We start from the raw sequence: 18,098 nt of genomic DNA on the forward strand, positions 1-18,098 counted from the left end.
TACATGTTTTTTAAAATAACAGTCTAATTGAGAAACCTTAAAACTAAGATTTCAATTGAATTTAGAGTAATAAAGATAGTCTTTATCTCTTTAGGAGAGCTGACCAATTAATTCAGGAAGATAAGGACGATGTCATTCCATACTGCATAGCCATTGGTGATGTGAAAAAACTCGTCAATTTTTTTGTGTCCAGAGGTCAGCTTAAAGAAGCTCTGCTTGTTGCACAGGTATAATCACATAAGCATGCCCGGTAAATCCATTGTGGCTGGATATGGGGAGCAGAGAAAGTCGTGTTGCTCAGGTTGCCTTCATGTGATGGACAAGCACAGATGACTTGCTGTAGTCAGGGCACTTGCCAAGCCTTTTGCCCAAACATTTCAATCATGCTATATTAGTGTGGTCACACTGGACTTATTCTAGACGTTATAGGCAAACAATCAGTCAGGTCTTTACCTGCAGCTGTCTCTGCTCTGATTGTCTCACTTAAAGGTTAAGCAACCGTTTCTTCAATCAGTTAGTTGACATTTGATGTTGGTACTCACAGTGTAGTTAATATTGTCTCCTTTCTAAATTCTAAGGTTGTTTACAGAGCATGTTATAAACTGCAAGCATGGTTTAAGCATAATTTGTCCAAAACAATAGCTTGGGTCCAGAAGGTAGGCTCAAGGTCCAGAAGGTAGTGCTTTCCACACAAAGCCCTACAACCTGAGTTTGACTTCTGAAGCTCACTGACAGAGCCAATGTGACTGCTCTTGTCATCTGTACCCAAGTACTCTTACTGTGAAATGGGCAGCCGAGAAAAGGTAACCAGCCAGAAGCCAGAGTGTGAGTGTACTGTGGTGACAGAAACTAGAGAGACTGGGCATCAATGCAAGGGTGGAGGAAAGAACTGACACCCAAAGTGTTATTTTCTGCGTGCCTATACACCTGTATACACAGATTCACACACACTCCCCCCCCCCCCACACACACGGAAGGGTAAGTATATCATCTTCTAAAAAATAACCTGAAGTTTGATACCAGTAATTATCTAATGATTGATTAAACTCCAATTGAATTCTAGGCTGCCTGTGAAGGAAATATGCAACCCTTACATGTTTCTACACCTAATGGAGCTTCATGTTCTGATGATATTTACAAAGAAGATTTTAATGAGTGAGTGATATGCCTTTGTTTCAGGTCATTATTTTATGGCTGTTTTCCCTTTAGAAGTTTAGAAATGAGGTCATTCAGCCTCCTTTTGTGAAGTGAGCACTTGCTCTCTAGTGTTCAAATGCATTCCTTCCATTTTCTAGCTCCATGATGACATCCATCCCTATGAAGGAAAAACTGTTAGGCAGGTAGATACAACCTCTGCACACTCAGCACTTGCAGGGCGAGAGCAATGGGAACACCTAACTAGTTTAAAGACAGAGGAAGACATATAGTTAGAGCTTTGCTTTAAAAAGCAGAATACCCAATATCCAAGATCTCTCGGTAACCACATTTACCAGTGTTAGTGCCTAGAATATCATTTATTCTTCTTTTAAAGAAGAAATCCTTATAAAAAGTTATGACTTAAAATTTGTGGACTTCAACCTTTTCCTTAAATTGACTTGCTTATCTGTCTTTTCTATGATCTTTCTAATGGTTCCTATTATTTTCCAGAACAATATTGTATTTTTTTGGCTTCCTGGCATTTAGCAAACAGTTGTGAAATATTTATTTTTGTATGCAGTGTTCTGTCTGCATGTTTGCCTGCAGGCCAAAAGAGGGCACCAGGTCTCATTACAGATGGTTGTGAGCCACCACGTGGTTGCTGGGAAGTGCACGTGGAAATGAGCTCTTAACAGCTGGGCCATCTCTTCAGTCCCAACTTGAAATGTTAAATAAGTGTTTCTTTCTGTGTCTTAGCTGCTTTTCTTTGCTTTCCTTCTTCTAAACTTGGCATGTTAAAGATATGTACATGTTACTTCGTTGATATTAACTAAAAATTTTTAAAATGTCATTTCAACCTTGATTATTTTAAAGTCAGCCTATAGCTGTTACAAATTATTCGATATAGAATGGTAGACAACACAATCATGTCTTGACTCCCCAAGCCTTCCTGTTGGCACTTGTGGGAACCAAGACTAGGAAGAGCTTTATATCACACTTTCTGAAAGACTGATTTTCTGTCTTCCATCTTAAATCAGGATTAAATCTAAAACAAAGACGTAAACTGAACTATTTGTTCTTGTCATTGCCTTAAAAGGACATTAATTCACATTTGTGATAGAATTACTAAGTTAATACTGATTACTTTTTTTTCTTTCTAGGATCCTACACAAAGTTATTAATGAGCTGGCAGAATGGTATTTTCAGGATGGCCGAGCAGTGTTGGCTGCATGCTGCCATCTTGCTGTAGATGATATTGAGGTACAATAGTTCAAAATGATACATATAGCTCAGAGGTTCTCAACCTGTAGGTCAGTGACCCCCTTGATGGGGCTAACTGACCTTTTTATGGGGTTCACCTAAGACTATCAGAAAACACAGGCATTTACATTACCATTCATAACAGTAGCAAAATTACAATTACAAAATAACAATGAAATGATTTTATGGTTGGTAGTCACCGTAACATGAGGCACTGTATTAAGGGGTCGCAGCATTAGGAAAGTTGAGAACAACTTACATGGTTGAATAGCTCTCAGGTATGTTATGGTGCTGGGAGGGGGCAAACCAGATGGCATCTGGTGTTGCATGCTTCCAAGTCTCAGGATGAAATAACACATGTACATACTATGCACTATGTGCGTTCTTGTTTTATCTGTTTTGCATACCAGATAAATATTTGTAACAACCTAAGCAATAATTTAGTATTGTTGAATAATCTAGGAGACGCTTTTAAGAGTTCATATTCTCTTCTGATGAAGACAGATGACATGTTCAAGATACTGGACAATATTATAGGAGTAAAAGAGATTAAAATCATGGCTCATTGACAGAAAACTTAACTAGAATTTATGAAGCCTTGGGTTCCATCACTAGCATGGCAAAAAATTAAATTATAACATTTTAAATTCTAAGTTGGAAAATAAGCTGTATTTCTCACAGTCAGCTTTATTTCTCCCATCTGAAAATCTGAGTTATGATCACATAGGTACTTTATGGAAATATTATATATTCAATAATCTAAGAAAATTAGTATCTAGTCTAATATTAATTTATCTGCTTATGAGCTTGGATGAAAATAACCCTTCCACCAAGCATCTACACAACTGAAAGAACTGTTTTCTTACAAACAAGCTTGCTATGGCATACCTGATCCGTGGGAATGAACTAGAGCTGGCAGTCTCAGTGGGCACTGTCCTAGGAGAATCTGCAACCCCAGCAACCCATTATGCCCTGCAGTTACTGGCAAGAAAATGCATGATGACTCCAATGTGGTAAGAAACTTCTAATTCAAAGAGTAATTTTGCAGTTATGGCATTCATTTTAGAAAATTATAAACAGATTTTAAGAAGATAATGTGAAGAATATATTATGTGTGTTGTTATATCTGTCTATATCTGTAATATGTATGTATGTATGTATATATATATATATTTGAGATATCATTGTGAAAGGAAATGTGGCAGGGGAATTAAATCTATCATGACCCTTTCAGGTGTAGCCCAGTTATAATTTTGTAATACTTCAATGATATAATATCATGAGACAACAAGCGTATGTTTTTTCAGCATTATTAGAACCCCAATTCCCACTATTAAAAAATTTTCACATCTACTCTTATTCTTGTCCCATCTTTGTGATTTACTTTAAGGCTGAGAAACAAGGTTGATTTGTCTGAAATAATAGAGCAGTCCTTGTCCAAACTCTGTGCTTTCAAGAGGTAGATTTTCCCAGGGGTTACATGGAAATCTGGATCTAAGTCATTCTCATTCAGTTTATATCACCCTCTTCTTAGGTCAGACAATCAGGCACTGCATAGGCCCTTTTAGAAAATATAGGATGCTCTCGTTCCATGGGTAAGTTCTGACTAAAGATGACTATAGACATTGTTTGTTTGTTTGAGGTTGGAAAGATGGCCTAGCCATTAAAAGTACTTGCTGTTCTTAAAGAGCACCCAAGTTTAGTTCCCAGTAACCATGTCAAACAGCTTGCAAGCACCACCAACTCCAGTTTAAGTGCCTCCTTTTGGTCCCTGTGGGCACCTGTACACATTGGTACACAACTTATATTCAAACACAAATACTCACCAAAAACTAAAATAATAAGTATAACTCTTTAGAATTTTACTTTATCTTTCTCCAAAAATACCTATGGGAAGTTTCTAAACAAGCTTTAAATGAGGACTTTCACTTCTTCCAAGTCCACACTTCATGTGAACAAACTAGTAAGATTTGTTGATGACCATAAGTATCAAACCAATCAAACCATGCATATGCTACTGCTGCTAATGACGATGACGACGATGACGATGACGATGACGATGATGATGATGATGGGATGATTCAGGCCCAGCTAACATGTTTGAACTTCTTACTGGGTACCAACCAATAGTTTAAATAGTTTACATGTCATGAACTACACTGTTCTTTGAAGCAGACACTGATTTACCAGAGGACTCAATGAATCGTGATCAAAAGTAAGAGCTAGATAAAAAGCTTATGCCCTTAACTACCAGAATATATCACTGCCTCATTGAAAAGAAACTTTCTACTTTTTTCATTTCCTTTTTTTCTTGACCTTGGATAGTAAACTAAGTAGATCATCATTTCTCAGAATTTACTCAAGTCTTATAGTAATTTAAGATCACTCTCCACTACCAAAATATAGTGGTACCCCGTGATAGACTCAAATGTCTGCAACACCACTGGCCGCTGAAAGTTCCAAATGACCCCATCCATGTCAAAAGCCTGCAACAATCCAACATATAGTCTACTATGATTGGATTGAGTCCAATCAAAACATTTGAAATCTAACACAAATCATTTATTTACAAATATGGCTGACATTTAATTCACATTAATGACATCTAATCTGAATTAAGTGTTTTTAAAAGATGATATATATATATATATATACATACATACATAGGCAACACTAGATTGAATGAGTTGTATCTATAAGTTTAGGCTTATATATGTATATTGTAACAACAAAGAAAAAGAGGGCATAGATTTGATTGAGGGAATGGGTACATGGGAGGTTTGGATGGAGGCAATGGTGCAAATGATGTAATTCTGATTTCAAAAAGTAAAAATATGTTATATATTTGAAAAAAGAAAAAAGTAAAGATAAAATGGTTGCTAATTGCTAAATTTGTAATTGTTTTATTCAGGTGTTAGGAACTCTTCCACTGAGCTGATTCTGTTATACTTTCTTCTAACAAAGATCGAACTTCCATTCCCTGGTGAACCACCCCCCCCCCCACCATCACCAGGTGTTCTTCCTTCTCATAATCTGAGACCAGAAACCAGAATAAGGTTCAAATTCTGGAAACTATGATGTTTAGTATGATAATTTTCATGAGTAATGCATACATAGCCATTAGAATTCTACAGATTAAAGATCAACAAAATTTAATTATTTGGTTTAAGGTAGCTAGTTATAATTTCATAAATCAAATCAGTTTGTGTATTTTACATTTACCAATGCAGTTTTGTTTGCCTCCTGGTACTTATGTTTTCTGATATTCATATTCAACATCTTCTTTCCAGCTTCCCATCAGTTGCATACAGGTACTGTTTAGTTTTTTTCATATTAGCATTATTATTTTAAAAATTCACACAATTTTAAGTATTTAAGACTACCTCCATACTATTTGGTTTTATAATATTCCAATTTGTATATTTAAGATATATATATATCCTAGTCATAGAACAATAGGAACATTTTTATAGCTTAAATACATGATTTTGCAATTAAACGTTATATAGAAAAGCACTTGCGTTTGTGTGCATGTATGTGTGTATGCCATTCTTAAAAGTTAAATATTCTCTTGAACCATTGGAAATTTGGTGTTTCATTAATTATAATACATGAAACAAAAAATTCCTTGCGTAATTCCTTACTGCTTTGATACAAACTTCTCAAAGGAAATATCTTATCACGATCTTAAATCCATATCATTTTGTCCTTGTAAGAAATTTATTACACTAGTAGATATCTTTTAAAATACCTTAAAACTATATTTCTTCCTTTAATTTCCTTATAACCCTTAAAAAGCATGCAGAACAACAGAAGTCAAAGAGTTAAGATTTCTATTTTCCTGGCACCAGAGCATAGGCTAATAGAACTTCCCATTGTTGACAGGAATGATAAAGGGGGAAAATGAGTTAGCTTTCTCTTTACTTAGTGATTTTCTCCAAAATCCTATTACAATGCTGTAGTCTGGTAGAGAATTCTTCTCTAATAATAAAATGGAGTGCTTGTTCCATCAGTCCCATTCCAAGTGGACTTGGTGGTCTCCCATTAGTTCTGTCCTGCCGTCTCAGTGGGTGAACGCGTCCCTCATGGTTCTGACTTTCTCATGATCTCTCTCCATCCGCTCCTTATCAGAACTTTGGGAGCTCAGTCCGGTGCTCCAATGTGGGGCTCTGTCTCTATCTCCATCCATCGCCAGGTGAAGGTTAAGGCTCACAGTGAGCCCGTCCATGCTGTAGAGTTCACATTCATTGCCGTTGTCCTTGGTTTCTCAGTCCTCCTCCACCGTCAGCCACATTCAGAGAGCCCGGTTTGGTCCCCTGTTCCGTCAGTTCCATTCCAACTGGACTTGGTGGTCTCCCGTTAGATCTGTCCCACCGTCTCAATGGGTAAACGCACTCCTCACTGTCCTCTGAGGGTGGCTGATGGTGGAGGCTGACAGAGGAGCCAAGGACAATGGCGATGGGCTTGGTCTGTACGACATGGACGGGCTCTGTGTGAGCCTTGTCAGTTCGGTTGCTCACCTTCCTGGACCTGGGGGGAGTTGGGAGGACCTTGGTCTCAACATAGTGTAGAGAACCCTGATGGCTGTTTGGCCTCAAGAGGGAGGGAGTGGGGGTGTGGGTGGAGGGGAGGGGAGGGAAGGAGGAGGAGGAGGGGAGGAGATGGCAATTTTTAATAAAAAATAAATAAACTGGAAAAAAAATAAAATGGAGTGCTATAATTTAAGAATTTAGTTTATCCAAATTTGGTATTTTGATAATGCACTCATCCTTAATAGTGTTTTCTGTAATCTATATTTGAGACAGTTTGCTATAAATAATGAAATAAACATTGCATAGATAGATAAGCAAGGCTGGTATATTGTATGAGTCTCCTTTGGTTGAAACATTTGTGGATCTATTTTTGGATCATTTCCTCAATGGAGCTTGCTTTCTCCTTTGTTACACAAACAGGAACTTGGCAGCCGATCTTCTCTTGATGACTCCTGATAACGAAGTACAGTTAGTAAAACTGTGTGCCTTCTACCCAGGGTGCAATGAAGAGATCAATGATCTTCACAAGAAGGTAGCTGATGATATATTAATGAATTTAGCCTGGAATGAAATGCCATGAATTTAGTAAGTTTTGGTACAAATAGAAATTCATGCCAAAAATTAAATAATGACATGGTCACTTTGGAATACCTATTAACTTGACAAAAACAATGACCAAGAGAAATAACATTTATTGACTTCTACTCATGGCTTGGAATAAATATACATATAGTTTAGGTGTATATATATATACATATACATGTATATATATACATGTATATGTATATATATATATAAAACATAGAAAGGAAACTCACAGAAGAATCTGCCCAAATTAACTGAAGATGGATTGAGAATCTCAACTCCAAAAATCTAAATAATCGATAGTCCTTTCTACTGTACCACTTCGTATCTGAAGGTGTGTTTATAAGTTAAGTCTATATTTGAATATCTTTGTGTGTGTGTGTGTGTTCACACACATACAATCAGGGGGTCACAGGACAATGTCAGATGCTTTCCTCTATTGCTCCCACCTTTTTGTTTTTAGGAAGTTATTCATGAGACATAGATCTCACTGGTTGTCTCGACTGTTTGACCAGTGAACTCCAGGAACCTTCCTGTCCCCGCCTCTTCAGTGCTGATGTTAAAAACAAGACTGGTTTGCTGGGCTTTCGTACAGGTCCTGGAGAGCCAAACTTGGACCTCATGACTACAAGCCATGTGCTTTATTGACTGAGATATCACACCACCCTATTAATAGCTTTTCTTTTTTAAAAAAATCAATATATTTCATATGTAGTATTCACATGTTATTTTAAAAATATTCCTTAAAAGACTTCCAGAATCTAATTGCCAATATTACATATAAAAAGAGCCAAAGTATTTAATAGAAAAGATTATTTATACACATTAGAGTACGTTTCTCTATTTAAAAATCCATGAGACTGGTTTTAATAATGTAAGTAGATGTCTATAAAGAACATGTGTATGGTTTCATTTTGAAAATAGCCAGTAATGTGCATCTTGTTATAACACATAAGAAACTTCTTTTATTTATTTGCTTGTTTGTTTGAAACAGGGTCTCAGGTCTCACTATATACATATTATATGTATGTATGTGTGTATGTATTGTGTGTATATATATACACACATATATATGCATTATAATCAATCAGAGCAACTTTCACACCCACAACCTCAAATATTTATTAGTATCTGATGTAAAAAAACACCTAAAATCCTTTCTTCAAAGTGTTTTGAAAGATATCTACTATTAAATGCTATGAAGCAGAACAGAATTAAAAACTTCTCTTGTTTGTGATTCTGAGCTGTAGGCAGCATGATTAGTGTCTCCCTTTCTTGTTGGAGTAATGGAGGCAAGAGCAGCCTCAGCTAATGGTCATTACACATTCTAAAGGATATGATCAGAGTCTTAATCAGAATTATTATTTGTCCTTCAGACCAGTGATTGTAAAGTTGTTAATAAATCTGAAAAAATGTCTAAGGTGATAATAAAAACCAAAGTCACAGTATTACCCTATTTGAGAAATTTAATGATAGGACAGGAACTATTCTTGTACTCTATAGTGTGAAATTTCAGTGACAATTACTTCTTATTATTTTTAAGCCTAATTTTTAATTCAGGTATAATATCTAACTTTTTAAAGCTTTTAGTGAGTTATAATAATGATAAAATGCAATAGTAACAGCCAAATATAATATATATAAGTGATTGTTTATATATAGCTTATATATAAATCCTATATATGACTTATATACTTATACATATAAATATCCCATATATACACATGTGTCTTAGCAATGCTTACTGTGATTTTTTTGAGAGGAGAAGGAAAGACCTGAACTATTCAGTCTACTTAGCTTTTGAGTAGCAAGAAATGTGAAACTATTTAGTAACTGCATTAATATATCTATTATATTGCTTAGGAGTAAGCTTTAAAATTCTTAAAGCTTGCTTAAAATATAATTACATCATTTCCCCTCTTCTAACTGTCCCATGTATGCCTTCTTCCTAAATGCACAGCTTCCTTTTTTTTAACCACTGCCATACCATATACATACAAAGAAATAAACACATAAACACAACCAGCATAGTCTGTTCAGTGTGGCCTACATGTATATACATTTCAAAGTATCCCAGTATTAAATAACCAGTCTGTGCCTGATCCCGGGAAGGACTAATTCTCCCTCTATTAGCCGTTATTAATTGCACGTACCTCTCTATCTAGGGGTAGGGCCCTGGGAAATTTTCCCCACCTATAGTGGTATGTCAATTATTTTTGGAATTGTTTGGCTTTTGTTTAGGTAGCAATATTGTTGAGATTGAATGAATTTCATTTTGTACCTTTAATAATCAAATATATTTTTAAATATATTTAAAATTATATAAGTGGTAATTAATTCTGTTCATATAATGGAAGTGAAACATGTTGATTGAGAGAAGACCCAAATTCCAATTTCCACAAAAGGGTCTGTTTTTAATATTAAGGGGCATTATTTTTCCTTTGGTAATGATAAAATTTTGGGGAAACAAACTTTCCACTCTGTATGCATTTTAAACTGTAAAGTTTTAGATGTTAAATATGTTTAGTGTCTTCAAAATAGGGTTTTTGGCCTCAAAGACTAAATTCAATTCTAGTGCAAAGGAATATGTGATGGTGTGATGTTGTACTTGTTATATCTAATGTAGCTTTGACAATGTCTGTATTATATGTTTACTCTAAAATAGATAACTTCAGATGGGGCTTATATTACTTACATTTGTGAACTGCATTGGTGAATACTAATTACAGCATTCTGATCTGTTGTAGGAGGCTGATTGTTCATCCCAGCTACCCAGAACTGAAATAACCACTCCGAAACTTATTAATTAAATCACTGCTTGGCTCATTAGCTCTTACTTCTGATTGGCTAACTCTTACATCTTAATTTAACCCATTTCTTTGTATCACCACGTGACTGTGGCTTACCAGCCAAGATTCTGACAGGTGTCTATCTCTGTCAGGGCTATATGGCTTCTCTCTGACTTTGCCTCCTTTCTCCCAGCATTCAATTTAGTTTTTTCCACCTAGCTCTGTTCTACCCTGTGAGGCCAAGCCAGTTTCTTTATTAACCAATGGTATTCACAGCATACAGAGGAAAATCTCACATCACTGATCAGAAAAATTTAGTTCTACATCTTTATTAGGCATCTGTGGTGAAAAGCCATTAATTTGTTCACCTTCATTCTTTTGTCTTAAAAGTATCTCCATAAATAATTTCATTTATAAAAAATTTCATTTACATATATTTTGGGCAACTTTAATAAGTGAAACAGACAGAGCTTATTGTGGCAATAATGAATGTTTCTGCTATAGCTTTTAACCCTACAAATCTTGGTAACATTGTCTTTCAATAAATTATTTCCTAGTGCAATCTACCTCCAGTAGAAGAATGTATTCTGTTAGCTGAAAAGGCCCATGCAGATGGCAATGTATTTGAAACCATAAAGTATTATTTACTAAGCCAGGAACCTGAAAAGGCTCTTCCTATTGGTATTGACTTTGTCAAAGGTAAGTTTCTAATTGGTGGTTAATTTTTTAGGTCTATTTTTCTTTGGTATTTTCGTTAATTGAAAATCAGCCCAATAATAAAGCACTAGTCACACACATTTCACAAGGAGAGAGATTACTGATGCAAAATATAGTGTCTCTCCTGATTTTATGGCATGGGAGGACCTAGAGACAGTGAAAGGAATAATAGTTTCTTCTACAAGCTACAGAATTAGGATTTATAGTGGTATAGTATTTGTATTTTAATAAATAAACCTTGCCTGAAGATCACGAGGTAAAACAGTCCCACTGTTTGGCCTTACAGACCAGGCAGTAGTAATACACATCTTTAATCACAGTAGCTACACTAGTTTGCCATAGAAACCGGGTGGTGCATAACTTTAACCCCAGCTCTAGAGAGGAATATAAGATAGGAGGAGATAGATCAGGGACACAGTCTCATTCTGAGATTCCTGGAGGCAGATTCACCATTTTGGACTGATGTAAAGGTGGCTGACTGTTTTGTTTTTCTGACCTTCACATTGAGCCTCAATTTCTCTCTCAGTTTTTATTATTCGTGCTACAAGACTGACAAGGGCTGATTATATAATTTTAAAAATTGGATGAATAACACTCAATACTGTAATTTAAAATGCATTTCATTTGGTTTTATTTTGGCAGGATGTATCAGTAGCTCAGACTGGACTCTGGATACTGTTTACCCTGTGCTTGACCTATTGAGTTTCATTCCTACTGAAAAATTACTCTTGCATACATGCACTGAGTAAGTGCTTTCATTCCAGACATAAAAACCATCAGTACAATACTTTAACTGACACTGCTGCATTTGGTGTTCAAATCACAAAATAGAATCAACTTAAGTAGCTGCCGTTTTAGGACAAATGATACTTTTTGTTATTACCTTTGTTGTTATGATGATAACGAGAGAAGGCAATATTGTGAACTTGAATAGTAACTATTTACAATAGCTAGTATGTGTATACTTTATGTGTGTGAACATGTGTGTAGTTTCACTTATACATACTTGTTCAAAGAAGGCTAATTGAAAGCGCTTAGATGGTTGTCGGCATGGTGTTCTTAAGAAACTAAGGGTCATATTTAGTCAATATCTATTGTATGTAAACCCTCATACTAAGCCTAAAAGAGAGAGATACAGTGCTAGCAAACAGAAAATGACAACAGCCTCAAACTCAAGGACCACCTAGGAATTTTCTTCATATATAACTGAAGTCCTCAGAGATTTGAGGATAATTTGTTAGAGAGATTTTCAATGAAACACTCTGGGAAACTGTCAAGTTAACTCCATAACCCTATGGTAAATGAAACTGATTTTGCTGGTTCTTTCCTAGGGTGGACATAATGGACCATTAAGTTCCTAAATCTGATAAAAGGAATTACTTAGAGATAAATGACATGAAGGGAGAGAGGCAGGAGAGGCCTCAGCATGCAAATCAACTAGAACAATAGGGCACTTGCTTTGTTTGAGGACTCTAGTTCAGGTACCAGCTTGAGAGCACAAAATTGTTAAATATATAAAATAAGCAAAAAAGAACTAAATGCTATTTAAAGATACTTGTTTTAAAAATGTCATAGCATTTATTTTGGAATAAGAATTCTGGATTGATTTTTATTTAATGAATAAATAACTTTCTCCAATTCTACAAAATTTCCTATATGTATTTTTTATAATTAATTTTTTGTTTACGAATGCTCTGTCTGCATGTACACCTGCCTGCCAGGAGAGGGCATCAGTTCCCATTATAGATTGCTGTTGAGCCACCATGTGGTAGCTGGGGATTGAGCTGAACCTCAGGAAGAGCAGCAACTGAACCATCTCATCAGTCCCCAATTGTATTTTATACATATCATCTGTCAGAATGTAAACAGATGTGTTTGAATTATGTAAGAAAGTAGTGCCCTAATGCTTCAAACTGTAAAAGTTAAAAATAAATATATTCTCTTTCAGTGTTCGAAATGAATTACTTATATTGTGTGGTTACGTTGGTGCCTTACTGGCTATCAGGAGAAAGTATCAAAGCATTGTTCCAGCTCTTTATGAGTACACAAGGTAAAAATAAAAGCATTTTGTAGAGAAATCCTTTGTAGCAAGGTACATAGCCTCTAAGTAGATCACAGGAACTGAATGCATTCACTTATTCTTGCTGTGTTCTTTTGCATTCACTTACTCTCTTGCTGTGTGCTCTAGGATTTGTTGATGATGTCTGCCTATCAGGACGCTTCAGAGAGGTGTCCCCGAACTCATAAAATGGCCCAGCAATTCCATCAAAGACCTGGATCTTTCCTAGTTTTTCTACTCTGAAACTCTTAACCTCTTTCCTTCTGTATGCGTTTCCCAAGGTTACAAGAGCGATGCTAGCCTTCTACATGCCGTGGCTGTGATCTAGAGAGAACACAGAGGCGCGAGAAGTAGATTTAAAAGAGTGTCTGCAGGCCAGACTTCTTCATTTTTTTCTAGAAAGTTTCCCATCCATATTCATGCCTGCATTTCACTTCCATCACTGCAAAACACCACTGTTAGCCATATATATTAGTTCCCAATCTCAAGTAAAGGACATTTTTAAGAAGCAGTTAAGCAAATATTTTACATCCCTTAGAGATTGTATTTTATACCCCTGCCAGCCAAACATCTACATTCTCTAATAGCTTGCTAAACTTCAGTCATTGTCCATTAGACTTAAAACTTCCTTCATTCAAAAATAAAATCCAAGGCTGAAACAAAGGTTCTTCATTTCTAATCCGTCCCACCGCTTAACAAGACACATCTCATTGTATGAGTGTGATTTGAGGAGTGAGCAAATTCACAGAGTATTTCCAGAAATTAATTTACAAGTCCATCAACTTGCTAAACGGTATAGTGTGTAACATTTTGATTTTTGATGCTTAGAATCTAGGGGAACACGGTTTTCTGAGTACCTTTTACAGACGGTAGGAGATGTGAGAGAAATGGTAATTTTTCTTATTCCTAATAACTCTGTTGAAGAAGCAACCACTGCTACCTAGTACAAGCCAAGTAATGAGGTAGACTAAGGCCATCAGGATGCTCAAAGAATATTTGTTTAGGTATAGGCAACAAACCAAATGTCAAACCCCACTTTCAACCTTAAAATATAGGATCAATAGAGGGTTTCACAGACATTAAAATTATGCTGAATCTGTCCAGCTATGTGTGACTTCACTGATGACAAGGGAGAGAAAAACAGTCTCTTAAATTAGTATTAATAATCAAAAGATGGAAGAAGGGAGTGGCAGCTCATATCTGCAATCTCATCATAGGGAGCTGAAGTCAAAGAATTCCCACTGGTTCAAAGCCAGCCTGGGCTACATGGAGAGTTCCACATAAGCCTGCATACAGAATGAGGCTGCCTCAGAAACAAAGCATAAAAGCAAAAGTTATTATGTGCATGGCAAGAGAAATGTCATAGAATATGTCTAGGTTATGGAAAACATGATGATTAAGAAAGAGAACTTTAAGAAGTCTCAGTTACAGATAATTTTTATGATGATTGTTATGTCTTGAAGCCTGTTTTCATTTTCATGCTCTACTAAATCTTCAATTCCCCATCGTCTTGTTCCATTTCCACTTCTTTTCTTCCCTTGCTTCCTCACTCCCTAACCACTCATATTTTCACACTTCTCCTCTCTCTGTACTATTATTTGTTCTGCAGAAGATTCACTTGCAAAGCGTGTGTGCATATGTGCATGTGTGTATTTGTGTTTACATGTGTATGCGCATGTGGAGTGTTCATGCCTTTTCTAAGGCATACATCAGGAGGCAGAGGAAAACCCTGTGGAGCTGATTCTCTCTTTCCACCTTTACGTGGATCCTGTGACTCAAACTCAGGTTGCCTGGCTTGCACAATTAGCACCCAAACCTTGTTTCTGAGCTTTACCTGATTTGTGAGTCTAGGGGTCTACACCACACTCCAGCCTTAAACTCAGCATGTTCTCAAGTAAAACAAGCTTCTCAAATTGAGTCCTTTTCTTTTTCTAATAGTGCTTTTATATTCCTGTTATCCAGAATTAAGTCAAGGTTCTGATTAGCTGTTCTATCTCCCTTCAACATTGCTTGTCTTGTCTCACCATGCTCCATAGCTCCATAGACTATGCATAATTAGCTGCAGTCACTCCTCCAGCCATGTTTCTTGAGCATTTTAGACTTACCAGGGACTTAATTGATAAACATATAAGTGAATACATTTATGCCTATGTATATATAATTGTATGTGCATACACACTGTTGAACAACTGATATAGATAAAATTTCAGTTATTAATGTTCATTTATTTTGTCTGATGTTGTGTTGTAATGGCAGATACCTTTTTTTATGTTTCAGTCAGCTATTAAAACGCCGAGTGGTGTCGGTACCTTTAAAAATAGAACATCTCTCTGAGGAATTAGATGCGTGGAGAGCTTGCACACAGTCTGCCAACCAGTGAGTGAATACAATATAGCATCAGAAGGAATTTAGTGTTATAGACAAAAGTGTTGGGATGTGCATGTTTATTTTTAAATCAATTTTAGGAAAATAATTTGTCAATTTTTAAGCATATATTTAACAGTAATTTATTGTGATGTTAATCCCTGCCTTTCTGAAGTTGTTTTTCAATAACTTAAATTAATTTATTTGTCTCTATCTATATAGGATAATGAACTAATTAGGACATAAAGATTTTTTTCTCTGTCCAGCCAGGTAGTTTTCAAATCACAACACAGAAACTCATTATTAATTATGAAAGCCTAGTTGATAAGCTAGGTTTAGTTTCTAGCTCTTATAACTTATATTATATAGCCCATTTCTATTAATCTATGTACTGCCCCAGGCTTGTTTACCTCATCTGCATACTGTTCATCCTGCTTTCCTGCCTCTTCCTTGTCTTCTGGCATCCTCTGTACCTAAAATCCTGCCTAGCTCTTGACCATTCAGTTTTTTTATTAAACCAATCAAAGTGACACATCTTCAAAGTGAACAAAAATATATTATTCCACAATATTAAAAAATGAAATATGAACATTTGTTTAAAATGTAGGTCATTGGAAGAGTCTCCATCTACACCTCCTTCTGATTCACAACGAACCATTTATGAAACTTTATTAAAAAGACTGAAAGAAGAGCCACTCAAGGGAATTGTTGGACCAGATTATGTGACTGGGTCAAATCTTCCAAGCCATTCAGACATTCACATCTCTTGTCTTACTGGACTAAAAATTCAGGTACAGACTAATATCAGACATCAACTTTATATTTCTATTATGTGTTTTACATGTTATCCTCAAACAAATATAAGCTCAGTAAACTTGGCAAATGTATAGATTTCAGTATTAAAATATTACCCTTTGTCCTTCTGTGATAATATAGGCGGTCTCTTTTCCCTTAAGATAATCCTTAGAGATGTGATCACTGATCTATTATCACTGAAACAATTGTGCAATGCACGCATTTAGCAGCAGTTTATTGCCTATATAGAAACAAAGCTTTTTTGTAAATATACTTTATATCTTAAAACAAGTAAGCCAGTGAGGTAATTGACAAGTATACATGATTTTGTCACAGAAGATTGTATTTTACTTTCTAGTCTCCATTTGTGTTGCATAAGCACAATAAAATAAAACCAATAGATGTATATCACTGATCTTACATTATTTTACTGAACTTAACAAAATTAAAGTTCACTGTGACTCATCATGGAGGATGACTGATTTAAGAAGAGCATTCTTTAACATATAGACAAATTAATGATGAACAATGCTTAGAGCCATGAGTGGAACCCAAGGAGACTGTTATAAGAGAAGTCTTCATTATCTTAGAGTAGAAGTCCCTGAGCAGTAATCAAAGCCAAATTCTGCAAAGTGAATTATCACAATCTGTCACAGAGTGTTCCAGTTGCCAGGGTTATACACATTAATGGGCATGTCCTTATAGTCCCGATGAAATAGTAAAATCATGTTCATTGTCATGACATGGCAGGCCAATGAGTGATCCAAATAAGTGGAAATAGCCACCTATTAAGACAATCCCTGCCTATAGCTTAGTTCACCAATTTTAAGCCAGACTCTTGAGAACACACCAATAATCTCCAAAAGCATAGGACACATGACTTTGTACACTGGCATCATTCACTTGTGTTTAGAGATTTAAAAAAAAAAACCAGAAAACCCAGTAACTTACCAGTAAATCTGATTTTTTTTCTTTACACAGGATCACACCCACAATAGGATATAATGCATGTATAACTAATATAGAATAAGCAATACCTTTCTAGAGGAGTTTTAACTTGAAATTAATATGTTTGTGTTTTCTGCATCCCAAGTACTTACTAATGTGAAGTTAACTAATGGTTAACTTTTCCAAGTCTAAAATTAATTTGCACACCATAAACAGGTATTTACTATTATAACCAGAACTTGATAGATCAAAAAACTATTTATTTTTTTTTTTACACCATGCTTTTTTTCCTCAGAGCAAAGTGAGACAGATTGAAAGACTTTTCAGATGTGCAAATAACTGATGGGACTAAACTACAAATAGTCTCTCACGTCAAGAGACGGAGTGTAATTTTAAACCACACACATGTAGAGCCATAGCTCCCTTCTCTTCTGTAGAGAGGGATGCGAGCTTCTGGCTTCAGTCACTTCCCAGCCATGCTGACACAGCTACTTTAACTAACACAACCAAGTATATCCAAGTCTGTTATTGACAGTGGGCTTTCATAACTTAACTTTGGGGCAGTTAATAAACTAACAGCACTTATTGTCATTTGTAGTACTGTTATATACAAAGAATTAAAAATTGTAGCATTAATTTATATTAATGGCTGTTTTAACAGCCATCAGAAAATGCTGGTACGTGAGTGAAGTGTTTCAAGTGTTTCTACAGTTAGTAGTGAATGCCGCGGAAACTCAAGCCGCTGCTGCAAATGTCCAGTCTCATCTTCTCTTTCTCAACTCTGCACAGGGGCCTGTGTACTTCCTGGAAGATGGGAAATCCACTGTTTCTTTGAACGATGCTCTGATGTGGGCAAAGGTGAATCCATTCTCACCGTTAGGAACTGGAATACGACTCAATCCATTTTGACTG

The 18,098-nt window shown here is 35.8% G+C and overlaps 1 protein-coding gene across 4 annotated transcripts in view; it reads left to right on the top strand.

The window, feature by feature from the left end:
• Positions 1-18,095, top strand: part of Wdr17 (WD repeat domain 17) — an 85,193-nt gene extending 67,098 nt beyond the window's left edge. For 2 of the 4 annotated variants that reach the window (XM_038327017.1, XM_038327016.1), the window contains 12 exons: positions 95-227; positions 1,064-1,155; positions 2,298-2,397; positions 3,271-3,410; positions 5,688-5,708; positions 7,350-7,461; positions 10,861-11,002; positions 11,663-11,765; positions 12,969-13,070; positions 15,357-15,455; positions 16,051-16,234; positions 17,976-18,095. In XM_038327017.1, coding sequence (XP_038182945.1) covers positions 95-227; positions 1,064-1,155; positions 2,298-2,397; positions 3,271-3,410; positions 5,688-5,708; positions 7,350-7,461; positions 10,861-11,002; positions 11,663-11,765; positions 12,969-13,070; positions 15,357-15,455; positions 16,051-16,234; positions 17,976-18,095 — 1,348 coding nt within the window. The remainder of the gene's footprint in view (positions 1-94; positions 228-1,063; positions 1,156-2,297; positions 2,398-3,270; positions 3,411-5,687; positions 5,709-7,349; positions 7,462-10,860; positions 11,003-11,662; positions 11,766-12,968; positions 13,071-15,356; positions 15,456-16,050; positions 16,235-17,975) is intronic. The other 2 variants (XM_042054969.1, XM_038327018.1) reach the window with 1 other exon arrangement.
• The last annotated feature ends 3 nt before the right edge of the window (positions 18,096-18,098 follow it).

The sequence above is a fragment of the Arvicola amphibius genome, chromosome 4 (assembly GCF_903992535.2).
Source record: "Arvicola amphibius chromosome 4, mArvAmp1.2, whole genome shotgun sequence".
NCBI classification, from domain to species: Eukaryota; Metazoa; Chordata; class Mammalia; order Rodentia; family Cricetidae; genus Arvicola; species Arvicola amphibius.